Genomic DNA, 12,688 nt, shown 5'->3' with positions numbered 1-12,688 from the left:
CACTGATGGCCTGGGCCCTTCCCCCCTGCAAGGTGAGAGCTAAAGGGTTGGAGAACAAAGGACTCGGGTGACCTTCTGGCTCAGGAAAGGGACAAAGCCCAGGGGAGGAGGGGCTGGAGAGAGTTTCAGTTTGGGGCTGGCTGGGGACATGGAGTGAAGGGCAGACGTGGTTGTCTGGCTCACTGCCCCCCAGAATGGACCCAGCTGAGGGGTCCTGTTCTCTGCACCTACAAGCTCTGTGTTAGACCATGTTCCTGTCGTCTAATAAACCTTCTGTGTTACTGGCTGGCTGAGAGTCCCGTCTGACTGCGGAGTTGGGGGGCAGGACCCTCTGGCTTCCCCAGGACCCCGCCTGGGCGGACTGGCTGTGGGAAGCGCATGGAGGGGCAGAGGAGGCTGAATGCTCCGAGGTCAGACCCAGGAAGGTGGAGCCGGGTGAGCTGTGTGTCCTGCAGACAGGCTGCTCCCAGAGAGGAGACTTCCCCAGGGTCCTGCCTGGCTTTCGTGGGGAGCAGTTCCAGAGCATCGCCCAGGGACCCCGTGACCGTCCAGCCCAGGCCACGCCCCTCACCCTGCATCCCCGCCCCCTGGTCAGTACGGCCCAGCCACACCCCCTGTCCTGCATCCCCGCCCCTCTGCCCAGTAGGTATAGACCAGGCCAGGACATGCCCCTCACCCTGTGTCCTTGGCCCCCCGTTCAGTCAGTACAGCCCAGGACAGGCTCCCCGCCCACCCATCTGGTCAGTACAGCCGAGGACACGCCCCTCACCCTGCGTCCCCGCCCCCCTGGCCTGGCACATGCCCCGATGGGGCGGGGCCATCGGGTACCTTTTTCTTTTCCTTGATATCATACAGGGCAAGTGTCCCGAAGATGGGCTCGATCTCGATCTCAAACCTGGCACCAGGGAGACAGCGAGCGCATCAGGGCCCTTCAGCTGGGAGCAACAGCCCCACAGCCACCCCCCACCCCCAGCCCCACACCCCTCGGCACTCAGGGGGCAGTGTGGCCTAGGCGGCTGCGAGCCAGGACACCTGGGTTCCATTCCCAGCTCGGGGGGAGCGGGGTCTAGTGGTTAGAGCAGGGGGGGGGGGAAGGGAGGGACTGGATTCCTGGGTTCCATTCCAGGATCTGCCACTACTCACTGGGCCGCCATGGCGAAGCCCCACCCCCAGTGCCTCAGTTTCCCCTCCAACACAGATATCACTGCCCCCACATGCCCCCCAGTGGTCCTAGGGATGAGCAGGGCTCAGCATGGACATCCAAGGCTGAGCTGTTCGCCCTCACAGCCAGCCCCTCCTCCCATTCTGCGGGGGGAGCCAGGGGACCCCACCCTACCCAGAGACCTCTCCTCCCCCTGCTGGACAGGCCCAGCCTCCAGGGCAGTTCGCTTGGCTCTGGCGGGCTCCTCCCCGCAGCGGGGATGGAAACACTACCTCCCCCCAGCCCCAGGGAGCCCCCGCAGCCCCTAGCTCCCTCGCTGTGATGATGGGGGGGCGACTTACTTGAGAGACAGGCACTTCACCAGGATCCGCTGGCCGAAGTGCTCCCGGGGCATCTCGGGCAGGCTGCAGCGCTCCACCGCCTCGTCCTGCCGGCAGGGGGAGCAGCGGTGAGAGTGGCCTCTCGAACCCAGGGCCCCCAGCCCGCCCCACGCAGCCACCCAGACCCTGCCTTTATACCCGCTGCACACGCAGGCCCTGCGGCCTTGTGAAGACACCAGGGCTCTATTCCCGGCTCTGCCACTGACTTCAGCTCTGTGCCTCAGTTTCCCCTCCCCCCGGGTATGTTTAGACTGAGAGCTTGTTGGGGCAGGGCCCAGCCCAAAGAGGGGGCCCCGATCTCGCTCGGGGCATTGGGACACCACCTTAACACACCTAGGAAAGGGGACCCGGCCCGTTCCCCGCGGCGGGGCTCACCTCGTCGGGGGCGGGGAAGAGGGCCAGGAGCTCCGGGTGCCGGTTCTCCTTGCGCAGCTCCTCGTTACGCCGGTCGACCTCCTCCATCGCCGTGTGCTCCAGCAGGGTGGGCAGCAGCGGGTCGGCCACCGAGTTCTTCAGGTCGAAGATGCTGGAGGCCCAGCTGCCCCGGGGCGTGTCGTCCAGGGAGGGCGAGCGGCGCTTCAGCTCCTCCTGGGGGGGTGGGGAGGGGTGAGGGGGCGCCAGGCCGCCTCCCACCACCCCAGGCCAGCCCAGCCCTGTCACCCCACAACACCCCCGTCCCAGCCCCCCCAACATCCTCCCTCTACCCCAATGTCCCTCCGGCCCAGCCCCCCGACCCCTGCAGACGATACCGCCGTCCCAGCCAGGCCTCTTCCCCTCCAGATCCCCCAGCTGGGGCCACGCTCTGCCCGGGGGCATCCTCCCTCGCCCCCTGGCCTCACCGGCTCCTCCGCGGCCTCGTCCAGCTCGAAGACCTGCCGGGGCAGCCCTGTCTGTCTCTGCCGCTGCCGCTCGGCCGTGTGGGGGCTGTACATGGTGCTGAGACGCTGGTACCTGCGGGCGCGGGGAGCCTTGGTCACATCCCCCGGCCCCCCGCAGCGCAGCCCCACAATGGGAGCGAGGGAGACCAGGCTATTGCCTGGGGGATGGGGGGAGAGGTGCAAGAAAGGATAGTTCCCATCATCCTCCCCCTTTATTTCAGCCACATGATGGGTCGCCCTTGCATGGGGGAGGGGGGGCAGGGAACAACACACCTGGATCACCCCAGCCCAGGTAGAGAGGGGCGGGGACTCAGGGTCGGAGCACAGGAAAGGGAGCCAGGAACTAACCATCCCTGCTCTGTGCCTTGATTTCTCCATCTGTAAAACAGGGGTTGGTGCTCCCCTCCTTCCCAAGGATTCAGCTGCTGTGTAACCCGGGCTGAGGGACGGACAGATGGGCAGAGGACAAACAGATCATTGTCCCTTGGCCAAGCCACCAGTTGCGCCCGCCTCCGGGACACGAGGCAGAGCCGGGCTCGGCTGACCGAGCCCCAGGCACCAGGAGAAACAAGGTCCCTTTCTCTAAGGACTGAACGGATCCGGTTACCAGGAGTTTGGAAGCCCATAGCGGGCGGCTGGCTCCGGTATAGCTCCGGGCAACCCAGCCACGCGCCGGCGTGCTGGGCCCATCCCCCTGGCCTCCCGCCAGGCATGTAGTGGGCCAGCGATTTCAGCCTGCGGGGAGAGGGGACGGGAGACAGGCCTGGCTCCAAAGCGCAGCACTGGAAGCTGTCCACGGGCGCTGGCTCCGGGCGCTGGCTCCGGGCTTGCCCTGCCCCCTCCGACCGGCCGTGGGGTGCTCCGCCAACTTACTTCCTCCGCACCACCAGCCAGTCCTCCGTGTAGACCTGCACCGCGTCCCGCACCCGGGCATCCAGCTTCCTGGCGGGAGGGAAACACACAGGGCTCGCCTCTGAATCAGCGGGGGGAGGGACGAGGGCAGGGGACGCTTGGGCAGCTCCAGGGAGCAGCGGGTACACCACAACCCCAGGGGCCTCTTTTCCAACCCCGCAGCCTTCAGAACTGCCAGGACACCTGGGTTCCCGCTTCCTGGCTCTGCCGCTGGCCGGCTGGGTGACCTTGAGCAAGTCACTCTGCCGGCATTATTTAATTATAACTCCCTAATTAAGCCTCGTCACAGCCCCCGGGGGCAGGCAAGGAGAATTATCCCAGCCATGCGTCCAGGCCGGGGACGTGCCAAAGTGGAGGAATGCTCATATGCCCCATCTCAAAGTACCCCTTGTGCAGCAGAGGACGGGGCTGAGCCAGGCACAGGGTGTGCACGGCAAGGGGGTGAGACACAGAGAGGGTGGGGGGTGATCACGGGGCTGGAAGCTGAGAATTCATGAGCTCTGATGCCTCAAGTCCCCACCCCTGTCCGGTCTGTATGGCTCAGGCCACGCCCCTTATCCAGAGTCCCCGCCCCCATCCAGTCTGTATAGCCCAGGCCAGGCCCCTTGTCCTGAGTCCCCGCCTCCCCAGTCTGGTCAGTCCCCCTGGTGGCTGTTTCCCCAGGGGGAGGACAAAATGTCCCAAGACGTAGGACCCTGTGCTAAATGCGCTGCCCCCTGCTGGTGGCTGGGCAGTACTGAGATGCTAATCTGCAGTGCCCCATCCAGGGCTGGGGGTCTCTTGCACCACCACACAGGGCCAGGTCCCACCCCACTCCCACATTCAGCAGCAAGCCCCGGCCCAGGCACCCACCCCTCGTCGGGTAACCCCGGTTCCAGCGTGCGGCATTCCCGCGGCTCCCGGACCACCTCCACGTCATCAGCGGGGAACTCGACCAGGTCACGGAGTGGGCCAGGCTCCACCTCGGGGGGGTGGGCAGCCAGGTACTCCTCGAAGTCCACCGGCTCCACCACCTCCGTCAGCGGCACCTGCGGGGACAGACCGGTCAGCACAGGGCGGGATCGTCCCAATGCAGCCAGGGCAGCTCCCTGCAAACCCCACCTCACCGCTGCCCCCTGCTGGTGGTTGGAGCTGGGACAACCCCAGTGTGGACCCCCAAGGATGAGACAGGCTGCGCTCCCCACAGCGGTGGGATAAGCTAAGGGTTAGAGCAGGGGGCTGGGAGCAGGACTCCTGGGTTCTATCCCCGGCTCCGGGAGGGGAGTGGGGTCCAGTGATTGGAGCAGGAGACTCAGGACTCCTGGGTTCCTTTGCCAACAGTGTGCAATCTGGGGTACCACATCACTGCCTGACTGAGCAGGGAGAGCGACCCCGGCTGAGCTCCTGGCAGCCCCGCACAGCTGAGAGTCAGTATCGACTGGGAATAGAGCGCCCCAAGCGAACCCCCAGCATCACTCCCTGCAGCCCCCCGGCTCCTCCCCAGGCATCCTCCCAGACTGGCCACTGAGAGGCGGCAGGAAGTCGGGCAGCTGCCGGCACGTGGCTGGCCAAGGGGGCTCTCTCAATACTCCTGGGCTGGGCGGGGGCCACGCCGGCTGACGGGAGGGGGCACGGGTAGCACAAGCCATCTGTGCCAGAGGAAATCTCAGCGCCGACCTGCCCACAAGCGCCTGCCGGGCCGGCACTAACTGGGCAGGAAGTGAGGGCAAGACACTGAAACCACACGGGAAAGGGAAGGGGAAACCAACGCGGTTAGATCTAAAGCACGCCAGAACCCTCCCCCTTGGCGCCTGGCCCCAGCCACTCGGCCTGGGGCTCCCGGAGGCCAATGCGCCGGCCCTGAGCCTGCCAGCACATGGGACCGGGAGACGGATGGAAACACCCCATTCTCCACGGCATGCTCCCCCCAGTGCAACCCCCCTGCTCTAACCACTAGCCCCCCACTCTCCTCCCAGAGCTGGGTGGAGAACCCAGGAGTCCTGGCTCCCAGTCTTCTCCCCCACCCACTCTAGCCACTAGACCCCACTCCCCGTCTAACAGCTCCACCTCCTGTTAAAGCTCAGCGGGTTCGCCGCAGGACAAGAGGCAGCGCGGGAGAGAGGCCTGGAAACCGTTGTAGAGGGGGAGTCCGCGCCGTCCCCATCCCTGCTGCGGGCCCCTCACTAAGCCCCCAAGGGCCCCCAGGGTCCTGGAGCGGAGAAGGGACGACAGGGAACAGCGCGGCTGGCTCCTCGCCCGGGTGCTGGGGCCCTCACCACGGCCCCATGTCTAGCGGGGGCCACGAGCCGGCTCCAGCCGCGACTCCCAGCCCTCGGCAGCGCCAGCTCGGGCAGGAGGGTGCCGCCTTTACACACCGAGGTGGCAGGTTCGATGCCTGCTGTCCGCCCCCCCCCCCCCCCCGCGCCCAGAGTGGTGGGCAGGGTCGGGCAAGACGGGGATGGGAAGGGCGGGACCAGTGAGGTAGAGTCCCGGGACGTTCCCATGATGCTTTGGGAAGGGGAGAGGCTACAGGGGAAGAGCCAATGGCAGGTGCCGGCGGTGACGTTCCCCAAGGTGGCTCTGTCCCCCACTAGTGGCCGGACCACGCTGAGAGCCCGTCAGTGCCGGGGGCTGAGGGACGCGGGGCGCTGGGGTACTCACCAACTGCTGGGAGCCACTGCGCTTCTTGGAGAGCTGGGGGGACCCGCCGTACTCCCGGGACACCTGCTTCCGCACCTCGGCGGCCACCGTCCTGCAAGAGACACGGGTCAGGGGAGATAGCGCCCTGGGCTCGGCCGATCCCGCGGGGCAGGGAGCCGGACGAGGGGGGCTGGGGGTTCGGGCAGGGGGCCATTCGCTCGTCCTTCCTGTCCCCCAGTCCTCTGGTCTAACCACTAGGTCACATTCCCGCTCCGAACAGAACCCAGGAGTCCAGGCTCGCAGCCCCGGCCCCCCCCGAACCCCCGTGAACTCCCCCCTCTGTGCCCGGCTGCAGATTAGATCAAACAAGACGCACACTGCACACAGCTGAGCTGGAGAAATGCGCGCCCAGCCCCAGGCCAGCAGCTGCTGTCCCCCCCTTCCCCTCCCAGGGCTGCGCTGCCCCCGGCCCCTCCCTCCCCGCCCCATCTCCCATCACAGCCCAACTTTGCTCTCTCAGCCTCAGCTGGCCTGGCAGGCTCTGAGCTCCCCTCCACGAATCGCCCCAAGGCCTGGGGGTGGCACCAGCGAGCCTGGGGGAGCCTCCTTGCTTCACCACAGCATTTGGTTTTTAATTCCCCTTCTCTCAGTGATGTGCACTGAGGACACCCGGGCTCTGCTACTGACTCCCTGTGTGACCTTGGGTAAGTCATAGGGCTGCCCCGTGCCTCAGTTTCCCTCACCTGTAACATGCCGCTAATGATCCTTCCATTTTTCTCTCACTGGGTTAGGGACTGTCCCGCACTGGATCTGTGCAGTGCCTGGCACGACGGGGCCCCGATCACTGCTGGGGTCCGGGCAGCACCCAACACGACGGGGCCCTGATCTTGGTGAGGGCTCCTACGTGCTACCGTAATACACCTACTGCTAGGTAAGGGAGTTGGCAGGAAACAGCAGGCCTGGGTTTAGTAGATCTGCAAGCTCTCTCCAAAGGTGGTTACCATCACCCCCATTTCACAGATGGGGAAACTGAGGCACAGAGCAGGGAAGGGGCTTGCCCTAAGGCACCCAGCAAGCCAGTGGCAGAGGCAGGAATAGAACCCAGGAATCCTGCTGTCACGGCGTGTGGGGGAGTCCAGGCCCTGCACCCCTCTTCCTGAGATTCACTGAGACTCTCAGCCAGCCAGTAAAACAGAAGGTTTATTGGACAACAGGAACACAGTCCAAAACAGAGCTTGTGGGTACAACCAGGACCCCTCAGTCAAGTCCTTCTGGGGGAGCAGGGAGCTTAGACCCCAGCCCTGGGGTTCCCTGCGTTCCTCCACCCAGCCCCAAACTGAAACTAAACCCCCCCAGCAGGCTCCCTTCTGCAGCCTCTGTCCACATTCCCGGGCAGAGGTGTTACCTCCTCCTCCCCCTCCTGGCTCAGGTGACAGGCTCTCAGGTCTCCCATCCCCAGGGCACATTCCCAGGTCAACACTCCCCCCTCCCTGCTGCGTCACATCTCCCCCCCCTTCAAGACTGAACTGAGCGGGGTCACTCTAACCAGTGACCTGGGGAAGTTCGGGGCCCCCTCTCCGGGACAGCGCATCCGCTATCAGGTTGGCTCTTCCCTTCGCGTGGACAGGTCGTAATCCTGCAGGAGCAGGCTCCATCTCAGGAGCTTGGCGTTGGCTCCTTTCATCTGGTGCAGCCAGGTCAGGGGCGAGTGGTCGGTGTAGACGGTGAAGTGTCGCCCGAAGAGATAGGGCTCTAGTTTCTTGAGGGCCCACACCATGGCCAGGCACTCCTTCTCGATGGCCACGTAGTGTTGCTCCCGGGGTAGCAACTTCTTGCTCAGGTACCCGATGGGGTGTGTCTCCCCCTTTTCATCCTCCTGCATTAACACCGCCCCCAGTCCCGTGTCTGAGGCATTGGTGAACACCACAAAGGGCTTGTCAAAGTCTGGGTTTGCCAGAACTGGGCCACTGACCAGAGCCTCTTTCAGCGCCCGGAAAGCCTCCTGGCACTGCTCGGTCCAGACCACCTTGTCTGGCTTCCCCTTCTTGCATAGCTCAGTGATGGGGGTGGCTATGGTGCTAAAGTGGGGCACAAATCTTCGGTAGCATCCTGCCATCCCAATAAAGGCTTGGACCTGCTTTTTGATGTGGGGAGCGGGCCAGTCTCTGATCACCTCCACCTTGGCTGGTTCCGGCTTTAGGCGGCCGCTCCCCACCCGGTTAGCCCAGGTAAGATACTTCCGCCATCCCCACCTTGCACTTCTCTGCTTTTACAGTCAGCCCAGCCCCCTGGAGTCAGTCCAGCACTTGTCTAACCTGGGACACATGGTCCTCCCAGGTCTGGCTAAAGACACAGATGTCATCAATATACGCCACGGCAAAACTCTCCATCCCCCTCAGGAGCTGGTCCACTAGGCGCTGGAAGGTGGCCGGCGCTCCCTTGAGGCCAAAAGGCAGGGTCAGGAACTCATAGAGCCCCAGAGGGGTGATAAAGGCTGATTTCAGCTGGGCATCTGCATCCAGCGGCACTTGCCAGTAGCCCTTTGTAAGGTCCATGGTGGAAAGGTACCGAGCTCCTCCGAGCTTGTCTAGGAGCTCATCAGGCCTGGGCATGGTGTAGGCATCAGATACAGTGATGGCATTGAGCTTCCGATCGTCCACACAGAACCAGACCGACCCGTCCTTTTTGGGGACCAGCACCACCGGCGAGGCCCAAGGGCTGGCAGATGGCTGGATCACCCCCAAAGCCAGCATGTCCCGGACCTCTCTTTCCAGGTCCTGAGCAGTTTTCCCTGTGACTCGGAAGGGGGAGCATCTTATCGGTGGGTGCGACCCCATCTGCACCCGGTGGACAGTCAGATTAGTGCATCCAGGCTGGTTGGAAAACAGCTGTCGGGACGGATGCAGCACCCCCCTGACCTCAGCTTGCTGGGCAGGGGTTAGCTGATCCGAGAGGGGAATTGTTTCCAGGGGGGAACCAGCTCTGGTCCCAGGGAATAGATCTACTAAAGGGTCATCTCCCTGCTCCTCCCACTGTCCACACACGGCCAACACCACATTTCCCCTGGCATAATATGGCTTCATCATGTTCACATGGTACACCCGGCGGTGGTGCGCCCGGTTCAACAGCTCCACCACATAGTTTACCTCACTGAGCTGCTTGACAACCTTGAAAGGGCTCTCCCAGGTGGCCTGTAGTTTGTTCTTTCTCACAGGGATGAGAACCATCACCTGATCCCCGGTGGCGTAGGCACGGGCCCGTGCCGTGCGGTCATACCAGACCTTCTGCTTCCTCTGGGCTCTGGCCAGATTCTCCCTGGCCAGGCCCATGAGTTCAGCCAGTCTCTCTCGGAAGATCAGGACATACTCCACCACTGTCTCTCCATCGGGAGTGGCCTTCCCCTCCCACTCGTCTCTCATCAGGTCCAGGGGGCCCCTCACCCTCCTTCCATATAACAGTTTGAAAGGCGAAAATCCGGTCGACTCCTGGGGCACCTCCCTGTACGCGAACAGCAGGTGAGGTAAGTACTTGTCCCAATCCTGCGGGTGCTGGTCCATAAAGGTTTTCAGCATCATCTTTAGCGTCCCGTTGAACCTCTCCACCAGCCCATTGGACTGGGGGTGATAAGCTGAGGCCCAGTCGTGCCGGACCCCACATTTCTCCCACAAGCACCGGAGCAGGGCCGACATGAAGTTGGAGCCTTGGTCTGTCAAGACTTCCTTGGGGAACCCCCACTCGGCTGAAAATGGTCAGGAGCGCATTGGCCACGGTGTCTGCCTCAATGGAAGCTGAGGGCACTGCCTTGGGGTAGCGGGTGGCAAAATCTACCACCCCCAGAATGTATTTCTTCCCCGACAGGGTCGTCTTGCTGAGAGGCCCCACGATGTCCATGGCCACCTTCTGGAAAGGCTCCTCTGTGATGGGCAAAGGTCTCAAAGCCGCTTTCCCCTTGTCCCGGGCCTTCCCCACCCTCTGACAGGGGTCACAGGATCAGCAATACTGCCGGACCGTGGTAAAGACCCCGGGCCAGTAAAAGTTCTGTAGCAACCTCTGCCGGGTGCGCCGGATTCCCTGGTGCCCTGCGAGGGGGATGTCATGGGCCAGGTACAGGAGCCTGCGGCGATACTTCTGGGGGACCACCAGCTGCCTCCTGATCCCACAGGACTCTACTTCCCTTGGGGGAGCCCATTCTCGGTACAGGAACCCCTTCTCCCACAGGAACCTCTCCTGGCAGCCTCTCCTCATGGTCCGTACCACCCTGAGGTCGGCCAGGTCCCTGAGCTTCCGCAAGGAGGGATCTTTCCTCAACTCGGCCTGGAACTCAGCGGCTGGGGCAGGGACGGGGCCCGGTTCCCGCTCAGTGACCAGGTCTGAGGCCTCAGCCTCTCTGAGCCGTGCCCCTCGGCGCTCCCTCCCCACCAGGGTAGGGTCCTGCGCCTCCGGTGTGGTACCCTCCCCGAGGTCAGGGCGCAGTGCCCCGCGCCGGTTCTGGCTACGGGTCAGAACCAGGGCGGTCTGGGGGTTGCTTGGCCAGTCCTCTTTCTCCCCCCATCAAAACCTCAGTGGGCAAATGGTGGTGTATCCCCACATCCTTGGGGCCCTCCTTGGTTCCCCATTTCAGGTGTAACCTTGCCACGGGCACCTTAAATGGGGTCCCACCCACCCCCGGGTCAGGTAGATGTTGGGCACCACCCGATCTGGGGCCACCACCTCGAGTCGGGCCAGCGTCACCTCCGCGCCCGTATCCCAGTGTCCATTGACCTTCCTCCCATCCACCTCCAGGGGAACAAGGCACTCTCTCCGGAGGGACAGCCCCGCGCCCACCCTGTAAACCGAGCACCCTGAGTCCAGAGCCTCCAGCCCTCTGGCGGAGCTGGCCAGGGGTACTCTTCCCTCCGGAGCAGGTGGTAAACTGGCAGCCCCCCTTGCCTGGGCTGTCTTCCCCTCGTCCCGCTGGGTCCCTACCCAGTTAACCCTGGGTAGGTTGGGTCTGCTCAGTCTGTCCCTGAGCCCGGGGCACTGGGTCCGTACGTGGCCTCTCTGGCCACAGTGATAGCAGCTCAGGTCACGTTGGTCCCCTCGAGCGGGTCGGAGGGGCCCGACACCAGGCGTTCCCCTTTGGGGGGGGTTCTCCCTATTTCCCCGCTGGGAGGCCCCCTGGTGACTCTCTCTCTGCATCGGGGGGGCCTGTTCTTTTGTGACTCCTCCCGGCTACCCCCTGACCGACTGTTCACAAACTCGTCGGCCAGCTGCCCTGCGTGCTGGGGGTTCTCGAGCTTTTTGTCCACCAGCCACAGCCTCAGGTCGGAAGGGCACTGTTCATACAGCTGCTCCAGTACGATTAGGTCAAGCAGGTCCTCTTTAGCTCGGGCCCCAGCTGTCCACTTGCGGGCATATCCCTGCATCCGGTTGACCCGTTGTAGGTAGGTGACCTCAGGCGTTTTACGCTGACTCCGGAACCTTCTCCGGTACATCTCGGGGGTCAGCCCAAACTCACGGAGCAGGGCCTCTTTGAACAGTTCATAGTCCCCTGCCTCCGGCCCTGTCATCCGGCTGTACACCTCCACGGCTTTGGGGTCCAATAAGGGGGTGAGAAATTGGAGCCTGTCGGCAGGGTCAACACTGTGCATCTCACAGGCATTCTCAAAGGCCATCAGGAAGCTATCCATGTCCTCCCCCTCCTTCCGCTGGGCCAGGAAGCACTTATCAAAGCTCCTTGCAGTCTTGGGTCCCCCCGCACTCACCACAGCCAGGGCCCCACTGCTCCTCAGCCTGGCCAGCTCCAGTTCATGCTGTCTTTGTTTCTCCTTCTCCTCCTGCTCATGCCTACGTTCCCTCTCCTTCTCCCGATGTTCCCTCTCCTTCTCCTCCTGCTCATGCTTACGTTGTTTCTCATGATCCTCCAGCTCCCTCATTTTCATCTCCCTCTCCCATTCCAGCCGCCTCCACTCCAGGGATGGGGAGCTCCGCCGGGAGGATCCCCTGCTGGCTGCCGGGGTCAGGGTGCCCTCGGTATTCACTGGGCTTCCCCCAACCCCTCCCCCAGGCATAGGTAGGAAGGGTCTTGGGATGTCCTTGGCAGCAGTCTGACCCCTCCCAGCTCGGTCAGGTCCCAGGGCCACGCTGCGTCCGCCGGGCGGCTTTCCTCCGGGACAAGGATCGGGTCATCCAAGCGATCCCTCTCCTCCAACTGGGCAATTAGATGTTCCTTGGTGGACCTCCCAATGCGCAGCCCCCTCTGCCTGCACAGCTCCACCAGGTCGCTCTTCAGGCATTTAGCGTACATCTCCCTGCTGGCCACTCGCAGGCCTGGGCAGCTGTCCACGGTTTCCAGGAAAAACCCCTCGTGTGCCAGTCCTTCTTGAGGTCATCACCTCTTTGCCAGGGTCGAGCTGCAAACTCCTCCGCCCCTGGGACCGCTCGCTGCAATCCCCCGGGGGACCCTGTTACTGCAAAAGTCCTTCTCTCTGGTCACACACTCCCAGGGGTTAACCGCCCCCTGAAACCGTCTCTCTCTGAATCTTCAGCACGCCTGGTCCCCGTTAATCCCCCTTCGTTTTACTGCTCCCCAGTCACTTACTGCAGGAAGCACCGTTCACGGGGTGCAGTACATCCCACCGCTGCCACCAGTTGTCACCGAGTGTGGGGGAATCCAGGCCCTGCACCCCTCTTCCTGGGATTCACTGAGACTCTCAGCCAGCCAGTAAAACAGAAGGTTTATTAGACAACAGGAACAC

At 63.5% G+C, this 12,688-nt stretch overlaps 1 protein-coding gene across 1 annotated transcript in view; it reads right to left on the bottom strand.

Annotated features, from left to right (window-relative positions):
* The window catches only part of DOCK6 (dedicator of cytokinesis 6), a 55,693-nt gene that overhangs the window by 36,770 nt on the left and 6,235 nt on the right, over nucleotides 1-12,688 (bottom strand). Inside the window, 7 exon segments of the mRNA XM_073318253.2 lie at nucleotides 829-895; nucleotides 1,504-1,589; nucleotides 1,918-2,130; nucleotides 2,382-2,493; nucleotides 3,294-3,362; nucleotides 4,185-4,360; nucleotides 5,973-6,063. Of these exon segments, the coding sequence (XP_073174354.1) occupies nucleotides 829-895; nucleotides 1,504-1,589; nucleotides 1,918-2,130; nucleotides 2,382-2,493; nucleotides 3,294-3,362; nucleotides 4,185-4,360; nucleotides 5,973-6,063 (814 nt within the window).

The sequence above is a fragment of the Lepidochelys kempii genome, chromosome 20, assembly GCF_965140285.1.
Source record: "Lepidochelys kempii isolate rLepKem1 chromosome 20, rLepKem1.hap1, whole genome shotgun sequence".
Lineage (NCBI taxonomy): Eukaryota > Metazoa > Chordata > Testudines > Cheloniidae > Lepidochelys > Lepidochelys kempii.
This window is presented reverse-complemented; position numbering and strand designations above follow the sequence as displayed.